This window comes from Podarcis vaucheri, assembly GCF_965113315.1.
Source record: "Podarcis vaucheri genome assembly, chromosome: 8".
In the NCBI taxonomy this organism is placed as follows: Eukaryota; Metazoa; Chordata; class Lepidosauria; order Squamata; family Lacertidae; genus Podarcis; species Podarcis vaucheri.
Window position 1 is genome coordinate 4,467,823 of NC_138766.1, and position 25,139 is coordinate 4,492,961.

The window sequence follows — 25,139 nt, forward strand, 5'->3', positions numbered from 1 at the left end:
TTTGCAGATTAGAAAATTTTATTTCACACCATTTATCCCAAGGAAATTCATTTTAAAATAATCAAGTGTAAAAGTGCAAACCAGTGGGTAGATAGGTTTTTTACTCTGGAGCATGCTTTTAACCCCAACACTTCAAGCTTGCTGCTTCTCTGTTAATAATGACCTTTGTTTGTACCATAGACAAAATATGCCTCAAACATTTGCCTAGCAGGACAACTATGAAGCTGGGACAGTGATGGGTGGCTCTACCAAGGTGTAAGGCATTTGTCATACAAACAAATGCAGTATTGCACCAAAGACAGCAGGGCCAATGTAATGCTGAATGGCAAATCTTTCACAATCACCTCAGCTACTAAATACTCAGTTTTCAAAGTGTCATCGTCATTCCTCCCTGTTCCTCTCCCCAGCCCTACCTCCAAGAGGACATAGGATGAATTCTAAGCAGTTTTGTATTAGGTAGATGACACAGTTCACTTGGAAGTGCTCCTGAAATGGAGCTCACACAGGACAAATTCCCAGCATATTGTGCCAGATGCATCTGTAAGAGAGAAAAAACCCTACCCAGGTCCAGTGTATCCTTTGCAGAGTGGCAAATGATAACATCAGCAATAATATATGTGCAAAATATGCCTTTCAGAAACCAGTGTCTATAACTAACTTTTTTAAAAATGTGTGCCATGTGCTTATGTTCTCCTCTCAGTTACATGCCCTTTCCTCACTTCCCAGTCTCCAATACATTGAGAGCTCATCGGACAATCCAGTAGCCTGAGGTCTGAGCTGAACCCAGACTACTTTGGTTCAAGCCTTGGCTCAGCCCTCAAGGGACTCATCGGCTTTTGGCACATCGTTCTCGCTCAGCCTCAGCTCCACCATTTGGGGGAAAAAACTCCCTGTGGGAATATGAGCGACTTACCTTGCAGGATTGTTGTCAGGGCAAAGAAGGTAAGGATTGCAAAGCACTTTTCAATCTAAAAGTGCTACAGAAACTAGAAATATTGAGAAATCACAAAAAAGGTCAGTCCAGGCTTTGCTTCTGACCTTGCATTTCAGATTACTGACAGTTAAAAACCAGAACTCCACCTTGTTAGCCTTCCAGAGTAGGCCTAAAACTATTGCTTGGAAATATAACAAACAACTTAGCAATCAAATTCTGACGATAAGAATAAAATGGTAGCAACATTCAGTTCTATAGTCTGCATTCAGTTAGGGTTCCTCTCAAATAGCTTTGAGCAATACATGACTTCCTGTGAGGAAGCCATGTTGTACTACCTCCGTGCTTTCTTTCAAAAAGTATGAAGTCCATTCCTACTAACAAGTACCTGGAACTCAGCTCCCTGAGTGCCATTGTGACTTTTGGATCTTCCAAATGAAACTGAAAACTCAGAAACGTAAGGAAGTTGCAAGAAAGCTTGTCTTGGAGGCGGGGGGGATAAAATAGGTCCCTTCTATTTTCCTCAGAAAGCACCCAACACAATGTACCTCTTCTTTGTATCCTAGCTATAGTCTCAATTCATAAATTAGATTAGTCTTCAAATAAGTTAAAAAGAAGAAACTGTGGCAGTTCAGTTTCTCTGGCTCAGTGCCAGGTAGAAGATAGTTCATATAGACTGCAAGTCACTGTTTAGAGTATCTGAGTTTGTAAATCTTCACATCGATTCAGGAGTTTCCAGGTGTGTGTCTGTATGTGTGAAGGAGTGGCTTAGAAAGAGCTAAGCCCAAACAGGAAGAGGACCCAGTGAACAGTGAGGAGGTGTACTTCACGGCCTTCATGAGGCACCCACACTGCTTGGAGATGCCAACCATGTTTCATATTGCACAGGTACAGAAGAAAATTGCCTCTCAGCAGTCCATCCACATGATCAGTGATCTCTGCACATAGGCAAATTCACAAAAGTGAAGACATTAAATTCTGTCATGATGGAGAAACACAAGAAGATGCCGTAGAGCAGAAGGCACACGCACCCCAACTTCTTGTCCAGCTTCCATTTGTTCAAGTGAACACCAAACACCTGCAAGAAGACAATAAGAAATGTTTTTCTTGAGGCACATAAAACAATTTCACATAGATATAGAGCTGACCTAGATCAGAGGTAGATTTAATGGAGCGTGACCGGTTTGGTTGCACTGGGCATGGAGCCTCAAGGGCAGCACAGCTATGATGTAGAATCGAAGGAGAGAGGAAGGGGGCTTCAAATTTTGGCGTCGCTGAAATTTGAGACCCGAAGTCCACCACAGCCTAGATCTACCAACCTGCTCCTAGAAATCTCTCATCATTTCCACAGCTACCATTTGGTCTGAGCAGACTCTCTGGGCACTAGAAGTCTTTGGAAGATGCTGCCCATGAATCACCCATTACATTTATCATAACACACACTGCTACATTCCACAACTGCGCCATATTTCATGCATGCCTCACCAAAATGGGGTTAAGCTTTTATTTCACTATTTGCTACTATCTTAAAAGTCCAGAATAAAATTGTGATCTACTTACAGTAACGAAAACTGATGCCAGCAGCAAGCCCACAGAATAGATAAGTCCTCGGCTGTTTAAATGAATCTGAAAAGTTAATGCAACTGTTTAAGAATTCTGTCTCCACTTTGATTTTAATGTACTAGTTATAATCGCTACACAGCAAAAAACTGTAATCTCATAGATATAAATGAGATAAGTCCATTATGTCACATTCTTTTACACCAAAGGGAATATTGTATTCAAAGCAACACTGCTGCCCTTTGATCCACAGAATTGGGCAGGGCTGGCTGTTTTCAATTTCTGAATCTATATTTATTTATTTATTCTTCGCATTTCAACCTCACCTTTCCATAATAATCACAGCACCTCACATTCCTTAAAATAATAGGATAATAATCAGACCAAGAGCAAATTATAGCAGATATTCTAAAGGCAGCCACAGCTGTTGCCAAAACCTTGTTAAGGGCAGTATTTGGCAAAAACCCACAGGAATAAGGTAGTCTTTGTTTCTCAATAAAAGTGAGCAGCAATGAGGCTGTTCCAGATTATGGGTGCTACAACCAAAAAGGTTCCGTCTCTAATGCCCACCAGCCAATGACTAGGCCCACACTGAAGAGGTTGGAAGGAATGACTTGGGTAGGGGGAGGTTGAATTGAACCTAGAAATAAACCATAACCCAGGGGTCAGCAAACTTTTTCAGCAGGGGGCCGGTCCACTGTCCCAAAGACCTTGTGGGGGGCCAGACTATTATTATTTTTTAATGAACAAATTCCTATGCCCCACAAATAACCCATTTGCATTTTAAATAAAAGCATACATTCTACTCATGTAAAAACACCAGGCAGGCCCCACAAATAACCCAGAAATGCATTTTAAATAAAAGGGCACATTCTACTCATGTAAAAACACGCTGATTCCCAGACCGTCCGTGGGCCGGATTGAGAAGGCAATTGGGCCGGATCCAGCCTCCGGGCCTTAGTTTGCCTAGTCATTCCATAACCAGCGAAGTTGCCAAAAGATTGGTGTAATGTGATTTGATCTAATGGCACAATTTAGAACCCTGCAAACTATTTTCTGAATCGAAAGAAGCTTCCAGACTATTTTGAAGGTGAAACCCACAAAAAATGTATAAAACCTCTCTAACCTACTGGTGACTACAGGCCTTAGTCATTGAGGTCAGTCCTATTTTTGTGGGAAAGGGTTCAACGGGAACAATAAATAAACCTGTCACTCATTCCTGGTCACTACCTCCATGAGGACATTCAGGAACAATCACAACACCCAGCAGTAGTCTCACCTGTAAACCCGCTGCTTCAGTTTTATCCTGCTGGGTCCCACCAAAGACCCTCATCTAGTTTGCCTAGCAGTTTCTTACAGCGGCACCCAAATGCCCAGAAGCAGGACATGAAGGCAAAAGCCTGTCTTCCACTCTCTTTCCGCCCGGCCTAGGAAAACCATGCTTGCCCCCTTCCACTCCTTGGAGGAAGCTTGGGGCACATATATAGTAGTACTACCTCTGTATTATTGTCTCCATAATGCAGATGGGAGGCATCAGATCAAGGCCTACATTTTAAAATGAGCTTTAAAAATATATTTGTAAATGTTTGTATCTCTCATGCTAGGCATAAAGCAGCTGGCTGGGTGCTTTGGCAGATGTTTATCTTCCTAAACAGGGCCCCTCTGATCTATAAGCAGTGCCTCAGGGTTGTAAAAGGAAATTACAGGCTGGGAGCAAAAGGTCACACTGACCATACAAATTACAGAATACAATCAAGCTGCAAAGACACAATTAAGAGTTGGTAAATAGTGAAATTTATTGTTTAACAGAAGACTCGAGCCATATTTTCATAAGGTTAAAGGGCAAGAGCTAATAGAAACAGCAGCTGGCTTGAAAGGGGGGTGTAGATCTAAGGGGTTGCTTTCGAAGCTGTTTTATTAAGTTCCTTTTCTTCTAAAAATCTATCTATGTTATGTATGAAATATATTGGCTTAAATGTAATTATGCAAAGGATTTAGAAAGTAAGAAATGTTAGCTTCTTATGTTAGATTCTTATTTCATTGATGGTGTGTGAGAAGGTGAACCCAAGATCTCTGTTTAAGATAAAATTAGAACCATTAGCCATCTGTTTTGGAGTGAATAGGGCAATAGGGCAATAGGGCAAAAAGGTTATCTGGTAATTAAGGTGCCTGGTCGAGGCAAATGTAAGATATATGGCTACTTGTTTGCCATTTATAGATAGAAGGAAATATAGCTCTTTGTCTCCCATAAAAGGTAATAGGAAATGGGTGTATCTTTTTATTATTGGTTCTAGCAAACAGCCAATAGGAATTTCAACCAGGCTGATTGGACAGAGGCAGCCAAAGGAGGAGCAAGGGGGCTGGGCTGAGGAAATATAAGTGCTGGCCATCAGGGCTGGAGTGGGCAGAGCTTTGGTATCCATATACCACTGTGTCTCTCATTTATTTGTCTGACAAATAAATTATTATTTTAATTTCTCTATTGCTGCGTTGAATATTTCATTCCAGCTAAGCGTTAACCACAAGCAGGGTGCTACAGATGGGAGGCTTTGACTCGAAAAAAGAGACACTTAGGAATACCCTACGGACATGGCAGGGACACACATAGTAGAACAGTCTCATACCAAGCAGTCCTAAGGAAGGGGAGCCCATCAAAAGTCCTGCCACCTCACACCAGCCAGGACAAGGTGGGTAAGTGGGCCTTTCCCCTTTCCCCTTTCTCATTACACCAGCTTCAGCTTGGGTCCCTTCCAGGATCCACAGGGCTTTGGATCCAGCAGGTTCAAGGAATGACACTTCACTTCAGGGCCTGCTATTACTGCTTGGACAACCACCAGCTTTCTGTCCCCTAGGGTACAGCTGGGGCGTCCATCACAGCAGCAGCATCCCCATCCCTCAGCATCGTTGTTGTACTCTTCATAACTATGCTACACCGGCTTTCAAGCAGTATCTGCTAGGCACATAATGATTATGGTACAATATTGTCTACTTTCGTGGGTGCAGGATCCTTGTAATTTTTGAAAGTATGGAATCTGGACAGGCAGCTAGCTTTGCTAGTCTGGACAGTCATTAAAGGTACAGGAGCCCCATTCACCTTTGCATTTAGTCACCGTAGAAGCACCATATTTTTGCACTGGGTATCTGCATAGACATATTGTCTAAAGATAATAGTAACTGGGGATGAGGTGAGTTCAAAATGTGCAGTTAAAATAAATGCAATTGCAAAGGCACATTTAGGCTAGAGAGATATAAGTTTCTTGAACAACTGAAGGTAGCTTGAAAGGGATACAAATTTGGCCTACTTTTTGTAAAGTTGTTGTGTTTTTTTAAATAAAACTTGCCAAACTGTTTGATCAGAGGTGACAGGGCGACCAAATAAATCTGTGTGTGGTATGCTAAATAGCAAGCAAAGACTTCCTTAAACTGGTTTCAATCCTCTGAGAAATTATTGCCTGTCTCCAGACCTTACATTGAATTATTCTGTTGTGTATTTATTTAGTAATTCAGTTTATATTAAACATGAGTGGGAGTCCCCCCCCCCCCGAGTCATTTTGATAAAAGACATAATCTAATATTGGTTTGCTTGTTTTTGTTTCGGTTAGAGTACAAGAATATTTTTAATGGCAAACTGCCATCTGAGGGCTCAGGGCAGAACTAGTGCTCTTCCTCCAAAGGTGACGGGACGGGTTCCAGATCTCGGTTACTCAGCTGGGCTGACACATGGACAGAAAGAGGGGAGGAAAAGCATTCGTCTGTCACCACAAAATAACTTGGAGGATAAAAGTTCATGTACCACTAACAATGTGTCTCTTGTTTGTTCAACAGCTGGGCTTTTCCCCTGCTTCATAAAGTTGTTTTCAATCTAATGAGCAATTCAAATCAATTTTTTTCTGCATTAAAGTAATTTACTGTGTTGCCAGTTGAATAAATAATTTTCCACACTGCGTCAGCAGCAGTTTTTCACCCATTTCTTAGTTAGCAAATCTGTGGATGCCAAAGTTATATCATTACCACCATCTATAATAAGCACACGAATGATTCTAAAATTATCAAGACACAGGACATGGATCTTCAGCTCGTAGGCTTCCCACCAGAACCACTATTTTTTTTTAAAAAAAAGTTTTATTTTTAAGAGAAGGCCACAGCTATGCAAATGACTCAGGGAGATAAAGTGTTGCTTGCAATTTTCCAGGAGGTGCTCAGAGACAACTTAGCAGCTCGTCACTCACAGTCCAGGAAACATGATAAAGATTTCTATAGACACTGTTGTAAAATAGAGGGAGTAAAGAAAGACTTGTAGCTCAGTCCTTTTTTGCAGCACATCTATTGCGTGCAGAAGATCTCAGCCTCTGGCATCTCTAGTTAAAAGAAGATCACAGAAGGGAAAGGGGGAAAGGCCTCTCTCTGAGCCCTTGGAGAGCCACTGCCAGACTGAGCAGGCCTGCTATTGCCGAGACAGATGGATAAATAATCTGACCTGGTAGGAGGCAAGTTCCTAAGAGAGAAAGCATTAAATTATATCCTGATCTCTTCCTTGTCACTTAATGTGCTGGTGTTATGGTGCTTATAAGAGATGAAATTGGGTTGGGGCAGCATTTTAATTTGTAGTAAAATCTGAATCACTCTGTTTCTCTGCACTCTCCATTTGATGTCAGATCTAAAAGTATTTCAAGTAAACAAAAGAGGCTAATTTCCCTAGGGAAGATTGATTGGAGTGTGTGTGGAAATTCCCAGGGACAGTTGGCAAGATGGCTTTATGACTCTGGAATGCACTTTGCCAGGAAGTTCGGCTGCCCACAGCTGCATTTCCTGGAACAAAGGCTAGATTTCACTGTGCTTTTTTTGTTGTTGTTGTTGGCACATAAAGCGTAAATTCCCCTTGGGTGTCAGTAAGGTGAACTTGACATGCCACATTGCAGGTAGAGGCAGAAGAATTAAACAGAGCAGCACAAACTATAGTTGAAAAACCCGCTAGGGACCAGGAATATGCACACTCTGAATGGCAAAATAGGACTAAAACAACACAGTAGTAACTCCCCCTGCTGGATACAACATTAGTGCCTAGATTATCCACTAGGCATCACTTAATTGCTTCTTATTCTGTATACTACTGAGAGACAATGAAAATTTGACTTGGCTGGAATTGCAGAAAAGCAACCAATTCCAAAAAGCCGCTGCCAACCACATTTCCTGACTGTGCCTTCTTAGAGTATGATCAGGAAGTTTCATACCAAGAATGAGGGGGAAGCTCTCTTCTGTTTTGTAATAGGGAAGGGAAGCTCTTTTAGGTTTCCCTTCCCAGAAGACCACCAGCCTTCTCAGATTACAAAGATTATCATCCGGATGGTGAGCGGTGGCTCAGCTTTGTCTACTGAGAACTCAGGACATGGTGGAAGAAAGAACATGCCTCTGCCTGCCCACCATGCACTCTGCACAAGAATGCCCAACTGGAGAACATTTCCTCTCTTTTTTGAGTAGGATGTATGTACTCTCAGCTTGCACATGACATTATGTGCATACTGATGGGGAGGAAGAAGGGCATCTTCACTCGTTTACCAGATAAAGAGTGACACCATCCCAGTGAGCATACGAGCCAGAACTATGACGTATCTCCCATTTATTAAAATAATATTACTCCTAGGGCTTTCCTTCTAGAAAAAGGCTGCTGGTACTCACCATGAAGTTGTTACAGTAAATGCAACACTTTTAACCAGTGCATTTCTTCTAGGAAAAAAGGTGACGGTACTGCATACCCTTGAGTATCCCCAGAAAAAAAAGCAGTACACATACCTACACATTTCAGTATTCCTGTGGCTCTCAGAGTCTCCCCTGGTGTCCTACTTACAGATAATATCAATGGAATAACAAGTTTCTGCAATGGAAAAACCAGAAAGTAGGAACAAGGGCACACTCCATTTTTCACTTCTACTCTGGCGTTTGGTTCAGGAGAAGGTGAGGTAGTGCTGCTAAAGCCAAAAGCAATTTGGATACAGATTCCATACAAGTAAAAGCATTCCTTATCGCCACTAATGTATTTTTATTTCTGATCATCTCTAGTGGCAAATACCTTGATTTAATGGTTATGACAGTGTCCCTATTAGAGTGGACAGTGGGAAAAACAGTCTTGTATGTGAGGAGGGTGCTGGAGGAGACTCTTGAGAGTCCCATGGACTGCAAGAAGATCAAACCTCTCCATTCTTAAGGAAATCAGCCCTGAGCGCTCACTGGAAGGACAGATCGTGAAGCTGAGGCTCCAATACTTTGGCCACCTCATGAGAAGAGAAGACTCCCTGGAAAAGACCCTGATGTTGGGAAAGATGGAGGGCACAAGGAGAAGGGGACGACAGAGAATGAGATGGTTGGATGGTGTTCTTGAAGCTACTAGCATGAGTTTGATCAAACTGCGGGAGGCAGTGGAGGACAGAAGTGCCTGGCGTGCTCTGGTCCATGGGGTCACGAAGAGTCGGACACGACTAAACAACAACAACATGTGAGGAGGGACTATTAGACAGCGAATGTCTTTCATTATGTAGGATTTTAGCCACTCCATCTTCTCTTTCCTCAAGCACAACTGCTTCCTGGATATTCTGTGTCACACCTAACACCTGGCACATATAAATCCACACTTTGATGCAAACTGCATGTGCAAATTGCACACATCGCCCAGTCAACATATGCTGGTGCCAAACCTTGTTCCTGTCAACTCAAGGAGAAAGGCTCCAGGGCCAGGGTGGGGTGGAGCATGGACGGATTCAATGTGCCAAAGGAGAAGTAGGGCAAAGTTGGTCAAAATATGCCAGTGTTGAATCCGGTTCTTGTGCAATGCTGAAAGGTAACTTGTAGCTCAGCAGGTCTCTTACTTGCTTAGGTCAGCAAGACAAACAAACCAGGTCCAGAAACTTTAATAAGAGTCAGGGATTGGCACCAGACCTCCTTGGCTTAATGCTGAAACGAGGCTTCCTTAGCTGGTATAACTAGTCTTCCTGGAACTTCCTCCTTTAGACAGAATCAGGTGGTGGCGCTGACATCTCCCAGCTCAGGTCATCAGTTCAGGAGCCACTCTGGGCTCAGGTTCCGGCCTGACTGATATGGGGCAGAGTTGAAAGAGAAGGGAGGTCTGTGACAAGGACCATATGGGCTCACAGACCACAGCCATTATTCCACTGTTTCCCAAATTAATGATGGAGAAATGCATCAGAACTGAAAACCCCCAGAACCTTGACAGAATCCTTTAATTTTTGTGGTGGAATGGTGTGTCCCATTTTGGAGTTACTGAGAATAGAGTTGTTGGGACATATCCCTGCCCCACTGAGGCTCCGAGATATAGGAATAGCGCTGGATTAAGGGTGGTGCGGGTGGTTCCCTCACAGAGGGCAGCAAGCCAAGCAGGCATGAAACTGAGAAGATCCATAATTGAGAAGATCCATTTTGGGGTGCCAAATTTTGGCCGCACACAAAGAGATAGAAACTGTGCCACTAAGAAAAATACCCATGCCAATGCTAAGACTGAGGTTCAAAGAAGAACCAGAGAACTAAAGAACACCTGGTGGATAAAAAAAGCTCAAAAGTTCCAGCACTGAGCTGACACTCATGATGCACAGAGGTTCTTTAAAGCCACAAAGATCATCTATGGGCCAATAAATCATGGCATATGCCCCCTACGCCCATCAGATGGTACCACACTTATAAAAGATACAGAAGCTATTGCATTGCACTGGAAAGAACATTACCAACATCTCCTTAACCACAACTCCCCCGTAGCTGCCAAGGTCCTCTCACAAATCCCGCAAAAACAATTTAGAGATGAGCCTGCAGTATCTCCAAATCTGGGAGAGTTGTGTACAGCTATTAATCAAATGGAAAACAACAAAATCAACGGACCTGATGGGATACCTGCCAAAGTCCTCAAAGCAGGCAGAATTGAACTTACACTTCACAAGCTCATCGAAAAAATCTGGGAGAGCCCAGCAGACTTCAGGGATACCAAAATTAGCAATCTTTTTTTTAAAAAATGATAGAATGGATTGCAGAAATTATCGAGTCATCTCTTTATTAGCTGCAACTGGCAAAATACTTGCAAGGATCTTAGCAAACCGTCTCCTAACTATATTTGAGGATACCCTTCCTGAATCCCAAAATGGTTTTCAACCTTCTAGGGGGACAGTGGACATGATTTTCACTGCCCGACAGCTTCAAGAAAAATGCAGAGAGAGAAACCAACCCCTGTATATGGCATTTATTGACCTGACTAAGGCCTTCGGCAGCATAAATTGCACTGCCCTGTGGACTGTCCTTCTGAAAGTCGGCTGCTTTGTGAACATCCTTCAGCTCCTCCACAATAACATGACAGCAACAATTGTGGATTACAATGGCTCTCGAAGTCGGATCAGGCATTAAACAGGGATGCGTTATCACCCCAACTCTATTTATTATCTTACTTCCCATGATCCTACACATTGTCCAAGGAAAACTTCCCACTGGGGTAGAAATCATATATTGAACAGATGGAAAGCTCTTTAATCTGAGTAGGCCAAAAGCAAAGAGTAAGGTTACCATAAATTACGTCATAGAGCTTCAGTATGCTGATGAAAATGTAGTGTGCGCACACTCAGAGGATGACCTCCAAACCATCCTAAATATCCTAAAAGAAGTTTAAAGAAAACTTGGCCTATTCTGCAGTATCCAAAAAACCAAAGTGCTGCACCAACAAGCACAAAAGAACCCCTCTGCAGTGCCACAAATCCAACCTAATGGTGCAATCCTGGAATGTGTTCTTCACTTCTCCTACCTGGGCAGTTATCTTTCCACAAGGGCTTACATTGACGCTGAAATCCAGCATCGCCTGAGCTCTGCAAGTGCAGCCTTCTCCCGATTAAAGTTTGAGGACTGGGACATTTGCAGGGAAACCAAAATGCTTGTTTACAAAGCTATTGTACTACCAACTTTACTGTATGCTTGTGAAACATGGAACACTTATAAATGCCATCTCCAACACCTCGAAAGATTCCACCAACAGTGTCTCTGAAATTTTTTACATATCACTTGGGAAGACAGGCAAACCAACGCCAGTGTCCTGGAAGAAGCAAAGATCATCAGTGTCAAAGCAATGATTCCTCAACATCAACTTCATTGGTCTGGTCATGGTGTTCGGATGCCTGATTATGGTCTTCCAAAACAACTACTGTATTCCCATCTTAATAATGGAAAGTGAAATACTGGTGGACAACAAAAGAGGTTTAAAGACAGTCTCAAGGCAAATCTTTAAAATGTTGCATAAGCACTGATAACTGGGAAACACTGGCCTGCGAGCGCTTCAAAGCTGTCATGGACTTTGAAGAAGCACGAACGCAAGGCGAACTCAGGACGGAAGGAAGAAACATGCTAAGAGGAAGGCATGTTTGGCAAACCCTCACCGTGATCAATTCCTGCCCGGAAACCTATGTCCCCACTGTTGAAGAATGTGTGGATCCAGAATTGGCCTCCACAATCTCTTACAGACCCACAGTTAGGACCGTGTTCATGGAAGACAATCTTACTCGGCTACGAGTGAAGAAGAAGCCATATTACGAAAGTTCAGCCCTGCATAGGAATGGGGTCCATGCAAGGGAAAGAGGGCTGAATCAAGGTGGAGAATCACAGAGGGAGCAACAGGAGCTGACTGTGGAAGTGGTGAGGGGCTGTGTCCTCTCAGCAGCCAATTTGGGAGGAGAGATGCACAATGGAATGTGACCCAAAACACTCCTTCAGTCAGTAGCAGAAGCTGTAGTCTGCTCAGAAACAAGGCCTACTGGCACAGATGACAATTGGGACAGGAAATCAATGCAACTTTGAGAGCTGCCAATAAGAGGGAAAATAGTGGTAAGTAGCAGCAGCAGCAGCCAACCCACCCCGCTTCCCTTTCCCAGAGGCAGCTAGTTGGGGTGCTCAGAAGGAGAGTCTTAGCCAGGATCCTTGCAGTGGGTGGAGGTCAGAACACACGACATTGCTGCTAACAATCTTCCCTGTCATTTTAAACTTTCTGTGGTCATGTGGTTTCATGAAATTACCACGGAACACTAACAGTCACTCCGAGCTTCTAAGTTGTGAGCATGTTCACATGTTGTGGTTTTAATAACACTGTATAAATTTCTAGGAATTATATATAAAGGCTTCACTATTAATTATTTTCTCATTGTTGAATATGTTACATTAGATGTGGAATGAATTAACAATTCAGGGAGATTCTGAGTCACAGGAGTCATCAGAGACCCCCCCCCCTTTATTTCTAAAATGTATATCCTGTCCATCTTAAAATGATCTCTGGGTGGGTAACAATGTATACTACCCTTCAACTGTCATAGCTGATGTTTAATCAGAAAGCCTGGTGAAGAGAAATGTTTTCAACTAGGCCTGATAACTAGCCAATGTCGGTGCCAGTCTAAGGTCAGGTGAGAGTGTTCCACAGCCTCAGTGCCACCACCAAAAATACCCTAATGCAAGTCCCAGAAGTCCAGACCTTGATAGGTGATGGTACAACGCAGCCTTTCTCAACCTTGGGTCCCCAGATATTGTTGGACTACGGCTCCCATCATCCCTCACCACTGGTCCTGCTAGCTAGGGATGATGGGAGTTGTAATCCAGCAACACCTGGGGACCAAAGCTTGAGAAAGTCTGGTCTAACCTATAGTATAAATTGATGCCCAATGACGCCTAATTATCTCTATATTTGGTGCTGTCTGGAAATCTTTTCAAGATAGGAGATTTCTTCCCCTCCTAAAGCAAGTTTTATGGCTGAACAACACTTATAGTTGCTTATTTACTTACTGACCACATACTTTCTATGAAACTAAGTACTCATAGTAATTTATAGGTTAAAATATTACTTACAATCTAAGACAAGATACAGAAGCCCCCCCCCAAAAAAAGGTGGTAAAGGACAGAAAATTTAGGTCTCAGCTACTACACTGGAGGAAACGGACCATTTGGATCCCTTCCAATCGGGATTCAGGCCTCACCATGGGACTGAAACTGCCTTGGTCGCGCTGGTTGATGATCTCCGGCGGGCTAGGGACAAAGGTGAGAGCTGTTTCTTTGTTCTGCTGGATCTCTCAGCGGCCTTTGACACCATCGACCATAACATCCTTCTGGACCGTCTAGAGGGGCTGGGAGCTGGGGGCACTGTCATACAGTGGTTCCGCTCCTTCCTCCTGGGCTGTGTCCAGAAAGTGGTGGTGGGGGATGAGTGTTCAGACCCCTGGGCTCTCACTTGTGGGGTGCCTCAGGGTTCTGTCCTCTCCCCCATGCTTTTTAATATCTATATGAAGCCGCTGGGAGAGATCATCAGGGGGTTTCGGCTGGGTGTTCATCAGTATGCGGATGATACCCAGCTCTACCTCTCTTTTAAATCAGAACCAGTGAAGGCGGTGAAGGTCCTGTGTGAGTCCCTGGAGGCGGTTGGAGGATGGATGGCGGCTAACAGATTGAGGTTGAATCCTGACAAGACAGAAGTACTGTTTTGGGGGGACAGGGAGCGGGTTGGTGTGGGGGATTCCCTGGTCTTGAATGGGGTAACTGTGCCCCTGAAGGACCAGGTGCGCAGCCTGGGAGTCATTTTGGACTCACAGCTGTCCATGGAGGCGCAGGTTAACTCTATGTCCAGGGCAGCTGTCTACCAGCTCCACCTGGTACGCAGGCTGAGACCCTATCTGCCCGCGAACTGTCTCGCCAGAGTGGTGCATGCTCTGGTTATCTCACGCTTGGACTACTGCAATGCGCTCTACGTGGGGCTACCTTTGAAGGTGACCCGGAAACTGCAATTAATCCAGAATGCGGCAGCTGGACTGGTGACTGGGAGTGGCCGCCGGGACTACATAACACCGGTTCTGAGAGATCTGCATTGGCTCCCAGTACGTTTCCAAGCACGATTCAAAGTGTTGGTGCTGACCTTTAAAGCCCTAAACGGCCTCGGTCCTGTATACCTGAAGGAGCGTCTCCACCCCCATCGTTCAGCCCGGACACTGAGATCCAGCACCGAGGGCCTTCTGGCGGTTCCCTCATTGCGAGAAGTGAGGCTACAGGGAACCAGACAGAGGGCCTTCTCGGTAGTGGCGCCCGCCCTGTGGAACGCCCTCCCATCAGATGTCAAAGAGATAAATAATTACCTGACATTCAGAAGACATCTTAAGGCAGCCCTGTTCAGGGAAGTTTTTAATATGTAACGCTGTACTGTTTTTAACACTGATTGGGAGCTGCCCAGAGTGGCTGGGGAAACTCAGCCAGATGGGCGGGGTATAAATAATAAATTATTATTATTATTAATTATTATTATTATTATTATTATTATTATTATTATTATTATTATATTACACAATGAAGTTACATAATAACCAGGTGGAATAGCCATTGCAGGAGACAATTCTGAGAGAGGAGGAACCAAATGGCAGTTGGTCCCAGGAGGCCCAACAGAGGAGATGTCATCATCTCATCTCTTCTGCTGCTGCTAAAACATCTCAATGCCTTTAGTTAGGATGTTACATTGCTTCTGCCTAAGGAATTAGACATTGTGGTGTACAGCTAATGAGTTGGATGCGGAACCAAGCTGGGTGTGACATTATTCTGAGTGTTTGGTCTGGCGTGGGGTTTTATATATATATATAGAAACAACAGCAACAGCAAATAGATGACACGGGGAAGACGACCTAGACTGGGACCATGATGTGTGAAAGAAAGGACTTTGGACCTGCCCTAATTCTGAATTGAATGGGCAATTTCCATCCCATCAATGGGATGTTTCACCCTAGAGCAAGGATGCTCAATTCTAGCTGGGTCTGTGGCCAGGACAAAGAGTTGAAGTCAACCTCTCAACACACCACAGAAGAAGAAGAAGAAGAAGAAGAAGAAGAAGAAGAAGAAGAAGAAGAAGAAGAAGGGGAGGAGGAGGAGTAGTAGTTTGGATTTGATATCCCGCTTTATCACTACCCGAAGGAGTCCCAAAGCGGCTCACATTCTCCTTTCCCTTCCTCCCCCACAACAAACACTCTGTGAGGTGAGTGGGGCTGAGAGACTTCAGAGAAGTGTGACTGGCCCAAGGTCACCCAGCAGCTGCAGGTGGAGGAGCGGAGACGCGAACCTGGTTCCCCAGATTACGAGTCTACCGCTCTTAAACATTACACCACACTGGCTCTCCTGATCATGTTCGAGTCCAGCACTCCCCCAGTTTGCTGGCTATTTGTTAAACAGAAATTAAACCACGATATCACACAAAAGCAGCTGTAGCAATTTGTAAACATAAAAAGCGACTTAAAGAAAAAAGCGACTAGAAACATAGTACTTACATAGGAGCCATAGTTCACTGCTAGAGTTTGTAGAGACCATGGAAGCCCCAAGCCAATCAGAATGTCAAAAACATTGCTTCCAATGGAGTTTGACACAGCCATGTCACCCATTCCTGAAGAAACAAGAGTAGTTAGGGCTTTTTTTAAAGAAAACAAGAATTATTATAGACCCATCTTATGCAAGTTTGTTTATGTCCGAGTTGCAAGTATTTTTTCCTTTCCAAAGTTCTCTCTTATTCTGCTTGCCCCATTTCCCCTGCTTTCTTTTAGGTGTCTTGATGCTCACTAATTTGGAACACACAGGTCCAGTAGTTATCCACACAACAGTCTCAGAAAGTTCAACAGTTATCCACATAATAATGATGAGAATTTTGGTTCTTCATTCACACAAGCTTTTTTGCATGAGCCACTACAAAACATTCCACACTGCCTCAGATTTACTCAGTGGAATAAAAGGTTTAGACACCCTCAATTTCAGTAGAAGTATATGAAAGTCTTTGGCTGAGGTTGGTGCATCACTTTCATTTACTTATACTGAAACTAATCTGAAACTTTTTTGTCAATTCACTCAGTTAAAATAAAAAAATTCCTTCCAGTAGCACCTTAAAGACCAACTAAGTTAGTTCTTGGTATGAGCTTTCGTGTGCATGGACACTTCATGCACACAAAAGCTCATACCAAGAACTAACTTAGTTGGTCTTTAAGGTGCTACTGGAAGGAATTTTTTTATTTTGACTATGGCAGACCAACACGGCTACCTATCTATCACTCAGTTAAGTTAGTGTTCTACCAAGTAGCATCTGAATAGCCTCCCATCTCCAAGTGCCTGCTCTATGTTACAGTATTTGTTGTGCATTTACCTTTAAGCACAGGCAATGGCTCTGTTTTAAAAACCTTCAACAGCTTCTTTGATAGCCATGTTTTAACAAACTACACAAACCTACCTTGTCTTGCTACAATTAAGCTTGCCATACAATCCGGGACACTGGTTCCAGCTGCCAGAAATGTGATCCCCATGATCACATCTGGAATACCCAAAGTATAGCCAATAATTGTTACCTAGAGAAAATAAATGGACCGTTAGGATGCTTAAGCTCATTCAGAGCACATACAGATGTACCAATCTATAGGAGGGTTTTTCTGTTCCAGGAAGAACTCAGCTTCCCCTGCTCTCAACATAGCAAGCTCATTATACTGAGTCAGACCACTGGGCCATCTAATACAGTACTGGCAGCAGCTCTCCGCAGTCCCAGGCAGGAATCTTTCCCAGCCTTGCCTGGTAATGCTGTGGATTTAATTTGAGCTGTGCCCCTTCCAAATTCACCAGTTTAGCTCCGGATCCAGTGCTGATTCCCTCCCTTCTTGCTTCAAGCAGTCTTTTTTAAAGAAAAGAGAAGAAGAGGAAAAGAAAAGGGAAAAGAAATTTAGACATTTGGCACGTTCATCCCATTAAATTTATCTAATGGTGTGAAGCCAGTATTTTATTTAAAGTAACAATGCAGGGGGTGGGGTAGGGCTTTGTGATTGTCAGAAGAGCTAGCCAATCAGTACTTTGCACAGCCAGTCTTTGCCTATTTTCATGATTGCAAGTTGTTTTAAACCGTTTTTAAAGTTGTTTTAGTACTGTAACCTGCTAACCTAACCTTAGGGTGAAGGGCAGATAATTAATAAAACAAAATATGATTCTAGAACAGATATTTAAATGGTCAGTCACTGAGGACTTGTGATTACTAAGACCCAGTTTCTCAAAATCAAGTTACGGAAAATTAATCTAATTTCTTTTTTTGATAGAGTTACAAGCTTGGTGGATCAGGGGAATGAGGAGGATGTACTGTATCTTGACTTCAGTAAGGCTTTTAACAAAATGCCCCATGATATTCTTGCAAAGAGGCTGGTAAAATGTGGGCTGGATTAGGTCAGTGTTAGGTGGATTTGTAGCTGTTTGACTGACCAAACCAAAAGTGTGCTTGTTAATGGTTTCTCATTATCCTGGGTGTGGCAAGTGAGGTGCCACAGGGATCTGTCCTGGGCCCGTCATTGTTCAACATCTTTATAAACAACTTGAATGAAGGAACTGAGGAGATGCTCATCAAATTTGCAGTTGACACCAAAATGGGAGGGGTAGAAGACTGAATCAGGATTCAAGACGACTAACATATTGGAGAACTGGGTCCAAACAAGCAAAATGTATTTCAGTAGGGACAAACATAAAGTTCTACCCTTAAAAGAGGATCACAAACTTAACATGAGACAGCAGTGTGACACAGCAGCAGAAAAGGAGAATGCTATTCTAGGCTGCATCCAGATCAAGGGAAGTAATAGTACCCCTCTATTCTGCCTTGGTCAGATCCCACCTGGAATACTGTGTCCATTCTGAATGCCACAATTTAAGGAGGATATTGACCAGTGCAATAGGTGCAGAGGAGGGTGACCAAGATGATCAAGGATCTGGAAACCAAGCCTGATGAAGAATAGTTGAGGGAGTTGGGTATGCTTAGCCTGGGAAAGAGGAGACTGAGAGGAGATGTGATAGTCATCTTCAAATATCTTAAAGGCTGTCACATGGAAGATGCAGCAAGTTTGTTTTCTTGTGCTCTAGAGGGTAGGACCTGAACCCATGGCTTCAAGTTACAGGAAAATATTCTCCAACTAAACATCAGAAGAACTTTCTGACAGTAAGAACTGTTTGACAATGGAACAGATTCTCTTGGAAGGTAGTGGACTCTCCTTCCTTGCAAGGAGTTGGACTAGATGGCCCCAGGGTCCCTTCCAACTCTGCCTTTCTATGATACCAAAATGGTACTTAGCAAGCTGGCTGCAGAAGGGTAAATCATGGAGGGCCATGCCCAGCAGCACCTGGCTTGCCACTTTTGGAAACAGGATGCCAGATCAGATGACTCTTTGATCTGACCCACCATGTGCTCAGGCACTGTCAAGAGAAGGGGACACTTCCAGCATTCAAAGCACTCCAGCATTCGCCAGGCCCAATACGTACCATCCATACCATCACGTAGGAAAAAGCTGCAATCCAGAGGGTGGAAGAGGCAAAAGTGACCAAGAACCACTTCTCCCAGCGGGGTTTATTACAGTTGGGCACCGTGAAGTACAAGAGGAAGGACAGAGGCCAGGTGAATAACCATTTGGCAATTTCTATTATGCCAGCTGCAAAAAACCCAAACCCCAACATTAGAAGGTGATTCCATCCTGTGTGCCTTATGACCTCCTTTTTTAAAATGACAAAAAATCTACTTAAGTAGAGAGCTAAGATAAATGCATACGAAAAAGAATATAGCATATCAAAATGAAGAACTGAGAAATTGAGGCCAGCACAACAACCTCACTTCGCCTACAAACCATAGCGGATGTTTCAACTGAGGTCTAAATTTTCTGCCATTTAGGCTGGATGATCATTTGCGCTTCCCCACTCCAAAGCCTTCATGTAGCATCTAATGGCGAGGAGGATTTTTTGCTCAGCAACTTGCCTTACTCTGAAGGAGATCTCTCCCAACTGTCTAGATGTCTAAGGAATGTTTTAAAATGCAGACTTTGAAATATTAATATTAAAATTAAATAAGTATGTTTAATATTAAACAAGCAAACAGATTTGTGAAACCTAGGAATTTCTTACATGGTACATCAAAGGGAGTGTAAGGCTCTCCACCCTCCTCCTTCTCCTCCTCCTCCTCCTCTTCATCATTCTCATTGTTTTCATTGTCATCGTTTTCATTCTCTGTTTCATTCCCAGCCTCTGCAGCCTCTTCGTCTCGTCTTGCTCCATTTGCACCTCTCTCTGCAGAATTGCTGGGTCCTGACCCATTCTCTACTGTGCGCTTGGCAGGGACTTTGATGGCCACCTCTGATTCTCCATTGGTGTATACTCTGCTGTTGATTAGTCTTTGTCTCTGTTGGAAGAAGCAATGGCAAATGCATTAGGAGTTTTTAAAAAGCAAAGAGCCTAAAATAGGGAGGAGGGAGAAGAGATTTGTAGGATCAAATCTCCATAGCAACTGCTAAAGACAAATGCTCCACCTGCAGGTAATATAGTAGTATCAACTCATGTTATTTCAGAGCTCTTACAAGTTGTGCTGATGTCCAAAACCACTGCATACCTCAGTTAATAAGAATCTCAATATAGATTGATAAAAGCTGAAATTGCTAGCTTTTAAAGAGGGCAAGTAATATGTATTTTTCCGTGTATAAGACGCCCCCATGAATTTTGGGGGACTCCAATTTTAGAAAATGGGGGGAGATGACCCAGAGTTGTTGAGCTTTTTTGGGGGGAGGGGTGCACAGTTATTGACATGCTTTTTGGGAGAGGGAATGCCAAAAATCACTCAGACTGTACAGACTGACAAACGCTGACAATCGCATGTGAAACAAAAGCCATAAAGCATCTGCCTGATCACCACTAGCAGCCAGCAAGCGCACACACAACTGCCGCAGCAGCAGCCAATTAAAAGCAGCCCTTGTCGCAGCCACAAATCACCCACCCTTTCGCCACTTACAACCTTCTCCCCCCTCTGCACTATCCATGTATAAGACGAGCCCACATTTAGAAGATTACTTTAGAGTTAAATAAAAAGGTAAAGGGACCCCTGAACATTAGGTCCAGTAATGACCGACTCTGGGGTTGCGGCGCTTTATTGGCCGAGGGAACTGGCGTACAGCTTCATGTGGCCAGCATGTCTGAGCCGCTTCTGGCGAACCAGAGCAGCACACGGAAACACCGTTTACCTTCCTGCCAGAGCAGGAATGCTACCCTCGACTTATATACAGAAAAGTACAGTATATATTTAAATTATCAAAATAACATTATTTTAATATATGTCTTTTATGTAATATATGTACATCACTGACACTTGTTTTGTAATTGAATTTACAAAAATTTCTCACTCCCTGTTAGATAGAACAGCCATCTTAAATAGCCACTTGTGTTGTATTATAAAACTACAACAGCATCAAGAAATGAACAACTTCATCCTTGGTTCCAAGCCCCACTGATTATAACTGAACATACTGATTAATCAGCTAACGCTTTAGTTGATTAACCTGCTAAGTAAACTTATTAAAGACTGCAACCTTACCTTTAAAGGCTCTTAAGTAGCAGTACAAATAACAATATATTCATGTACTTTATTTTGAAAAATCATAAATAATTTAATCAATACAATGCTTTTTTACATGAATACTTAGGATCCTTTAAGGAGGTGTATTTTTTGTTCTGTCCTATGCAGAAATGGCCTGAACTAAGGGCAGAGATTTCTGTTTGAGAAACACGTGAGGAACAAAACGTATCTCATACGTTGTCTTGAAAACAAAGCAGCATTCTATTTTTGGACTGTGTTTCCAAGTTCTTGCCATGACTGGGCTGTGTTCCATTCTTGGGGACCTGCTTCCCTCCTCTTTTCTCCTGACAACAGAGGTCCTCCTTGACCCTGTCAGTGCAGCTCATGTTCCTCTACTCTCGTGCTCCAGACCCCAATATGGCTCATTCTACCATTATATTCCGGTTGGGAAAACATGCAGGGCAGCCCTGCTGGGATAAAGATTCTGGCCATCCAGTATGAGGTGAGAGGAAGAAGTGTGGTCATCACTCATAGCAACCCACCAAGATGCCCCATAAGAAAGAGTCCAGATTAGCTTCCAGTCTACAGATCACTGCTGAAGCAAGCACTGTTTACACAAAACATAAAATATACCTCATTGATCAACATGCGGCTGGCCATGGAGAGCCGGGTTCTGGGGGGAAAGTGACTGGTTATCATAATCCGCAGCCCAGCCTCTGAAAAGGAAAGTTGGTGTGGATATGCAGACAACAATTCATCCACCATGATCACAGAGGCTTTGCGATGGAAGTTTCCTAAAGACAATTAAGGGAAATTAACAAGAGAAAAAAAGTCTTTTGCATCATCAGATATTTATCCTATTTGAAGCCACGATATGACAGTCAGCTGTTCAGTGGTGTTCCCTAACATTGCTTGTCTTTAATAAGCAGCGCTAAGAATCTCTCCTAAATTTTTTTAGAAACTCTAAAAGAATGTCTAGTTCAGAAAAACCTGAGTAACACCTGCTGTTACTCTTTCCGTTCACATTGACTGGCAGTGGTTCTCCAGGGCTTCAGGCAGAGGGTCTCTCCCAGCCCTACCTGGAGAGGCTGGGGAAAGAACCTGTGGTGACCTGGTGATGCTCTACAACTGAAGACCTTCAGACCACGTCAGGGGGACAGTTCTGATTTGTGTGGTTGAGCCAATATGTATCCCTCCCAATATGTATCCTGCTTGGCAGGGGGTTGGACTCGATGGCCCTTGTGGTCTCTTCCAACTCTATGATTCTATGATTTACTATCCCATTTTGCAAGTGGCAAAAATGAGGGGAGGGCATTTTGACTGCCTTCCAGAAGAGTGAAATTAGGGGGCACAAAATTCACTGGTGGCATCAGCAGCAGTGTTCTGCTGGTGGTCATCATCTGGGTTTTGTTTCCCCCCATGATCCTCCCTCTGACCAGACTGATGTCATGATGCAGATCAGACTCATGAGGGAAACGGGGGGTGGGGGTTACAGCTCCCAGGCTTAGTTCTTAATTATCACTGCCTTATACTTGGGGGAACTTTGACCACATCCTCTCCTCTTACTTCAATGCACTAGGTCTGTTGGTGGCTCCACATTGTCCTTGCCACATCTGCTCTGCTATTCCCTGTGGCAAACATGTAAACAAGACAACCTACTCGTGTACTCTCAACAGGGAACCATGACCGGCCCAGTTTTATTTGTTTTATTTTAATTAAGACATTTCTGTCCTACCCTTCAGATAAAGCCACCCAAGCAGCTCACATAACAATGACTAAATCAAGAAATACATACAAAGAGCATAAAATCATAGCAACAGAAAAACTGGTCTGTTGGATTAAAACATTATATACGAACGCCTCACCTCTGAGGTGTGGCAGGTGGTGGTCCTTTAGATACCCAGGTCTTGAGCTATTTAGGGCTTCAAAGGTTAAAACTAGCTCCATGAAAGGCTTGCATTGAACAAGGACCCAGTGCAGTCCAAAGTGAATGCATGTTGTATACACTTTATGAGTTTGCTGCAGGAAACACTGGTGTAATCATATTCCCCTTATATAATTGGAGCCACTCTCATGTGAGCAAGACTACTCTAGCAGTTTTGTTCATACATTTGGGGGGATTTATTCAATGTGACTTAATACATAATGTGACAGCCACATAAAGCAGCAAGCACATCAATCCGTAATCTAAATAACTGAAAATGGGTGCAAACAGGAGGTGTCCAGTTGCACCAGAATATAAGACATTATAAAGGGCAATTTATCTTGGTCAGCTTGAATAAGACTTTTATACAGTTTGTAGAAGAAATTATAGACCAGGTTCTCAGACAGGAAAAGTGAAGTCCTGACTATCAAATATATTTTAAAAGTTTAAAACTGCTGAAAAAGGCAGACTCTGCACTCACATTAATTAACACTAATTAAACAATTCAGTCTAGCTAAGAGCATGGTTGGGTTTACCTGACATCACCCTTACAGGCAGCTGGAATCATCTTCTTGCTATTTTGTTTCTGCATAAGCTCACTGATTGCCTGTAATCATGGAATTTTCTGCCTGCATACTCAGTATCTTCTTGCTGAATGTCAGTATCCAGGCTATCCTAATAGATGGTTCAGATTACAATCCTATTCCATTTACCAGGGAGTAAATGTCATTGAAATCAATGGGAACCATCTCGGAGATGGATGAATTGGATGTTGGGTACAGCTTTTGAACAGCATGCTGGAAAACTTAGGCCAGAGACAGAAAATAGTTTTAAGAGACCTGACAGTGACTCAAAAGAGGTTTTGCATCCCATGGTGTACACACACAAATCTTTTACCCCTCTGTTTCCTTCTATCATTCAAGTTTGGCATATATATTTTTACTGGAGGCAAAAGTGGGATGAATGTACATACAAGCAGCAATTCCTCTTTCAAGTTGTCAACAACTCTCTAAAAATGATATAATTTCTTGTGAGCCAAAGCTCTCACCTCCCCAGCTAAAACACATAATTGTGTTTGGTCATGCCCAGTTCACCTTACTTCTCCTCTTCTATTAGCTCCTCCACTGTTTAAATTTAGATTTTAAGCTCCTTGGGTGAGGTGCTCTTTCTTTGACCCCCCTTTCTTTAAATGTGACTCCGTAAAGTGCCACGTAGATTATAAAGCCTTATAAACAATGGGCGATAAAGCAAAATGATCATGAAAATCTGTTATAATGCTGTAATATGCTCCTACATTGAGGTCTCTTTTGCAAAAATGGCATTTCACCATTTCACTCTTTAACTTCTCCAGTTGTTGACATGTCTCACAAAGATCGGGGCCAAACTAAATGCTACTTCACATCTTTGAATCCCATGCTTGGAATTGCTGTTACTGTTTTCAAAAGAAGTTACAGGAAGCTGTGACCAATGGATCAGGATTACACCCATGGTTTAACCCTTTCCCCTGTGCTTCTTCCCCCTCCCCCGGATGCATATTGCTCCAGGAAGCAAATAGCAGCTTTATTAGGGAGAAAACAACATCTAGACTGGGACTCCACTAAAAGATGACATGGGGATTCCCAAGTATGGGATTCAAAGATGAATTTAAAGTGGCATCTAGCCTGGCCCACCAGAACATCAAGAAGGATTCTGCAAACAAGCAGACTGTGACTTACTGGAACAGTTACCTTTCTTTAATAATACTACTGTAGCATCACAGTTGCTGTTGTCATCCATCTCTGTGTTATTTGCTAGTCCATTCACCATATTTGTGGCATTCTTTGTCCTCCTTTCAAAGATATGTTGTAGACTGGCATTAAACCTATACAAAGAACAAAGAGATGTTTTCTCAATGGCTTTCTCATGGGGTTTTCCTGACAGACCTGTGTATCAATTTGTAGGTTTTGGCAATCCCTATACAGTGGTACCTTGGGTTAGGAACTTAATTCGTTCTGGAGGTCTGTTCTTAACCTGAAACTGTTCTTAACCTGAAGCACCACTTTAGCTAACGGGGCCTCCTGCTGCCGCTGCTGCACGATTTCTGTTCTCATCCTGAAGCAAAGTTCTTAACCCAAGGTACTATTTCTGGGTTAGCGGAGTCTGTAACCTGAAGCGTATGCAACCTGAAGCGTATGTAACCCGAGGTACCACTGTATTTTAGTGTCTAAGAAGCCTTTTAATAAATAAATGTTACATTATTAATAGAAGAAATAAGGACTGAAATATGGCTACATGTGAAGTGACCACACTGTTTCTACCAGCAATTCTTCCATTGCAGAAGATCTTGAAGAGAAACTTCAGAATGT

General features: G+C 43.0%; 1 protein-coding gene across 1 annotated transcript in view; it reads right to left on the bottom strand.

Annotated features, from left to right (window-relative positions):
- The window catches only part of SLC24A3 (solute carrier family 24 member 3), a gene marked incomplete at its 5' end in the record, with an annotated part of 155,135 nt that continues 129,996 nt past the window's right edge, over nucleotides 1-25,139 (bottom strand). The window contains 8 exons of the mRNA XM_082234402.1: nucleotides 1-2,009; nucleotides 2,492-2,557; nucleotides 15,805-15,917; nucleotides 16,749-16,863; nucleotides 18,800-18,966; nucleotides 19,433-19,706; nucleotides 21,504-21,664; nucleotides 24,510-24,655. Coding sequence (XP_082090528.1) covers nucleotides 1,860-2,009; nucleotides 2,492-2,557; nucleotides 15,805-15,917; nucleotides 16,749-16,863; nucleotides 18,800-18,966; nucleotides 19,433-19,706; nucleotides 21,504-21,664; nucleotides 24,510-24,655 — 1,192 coding nt within the window. The 3' untranslated portion in view covers nucleotides 1-1,859. The remainder of the gene's footprint in view (nucleotides 2,010-2,491; nucleotides 2,558-15,804; nucleotides 15,918-16,748; nucleotides 16,864-18,799; nucleotides 18,967-19,432; nucleotides 19,707-21,503; nucleotides 21,665-24,509; nucleotides 24,656-25,139) is intronic.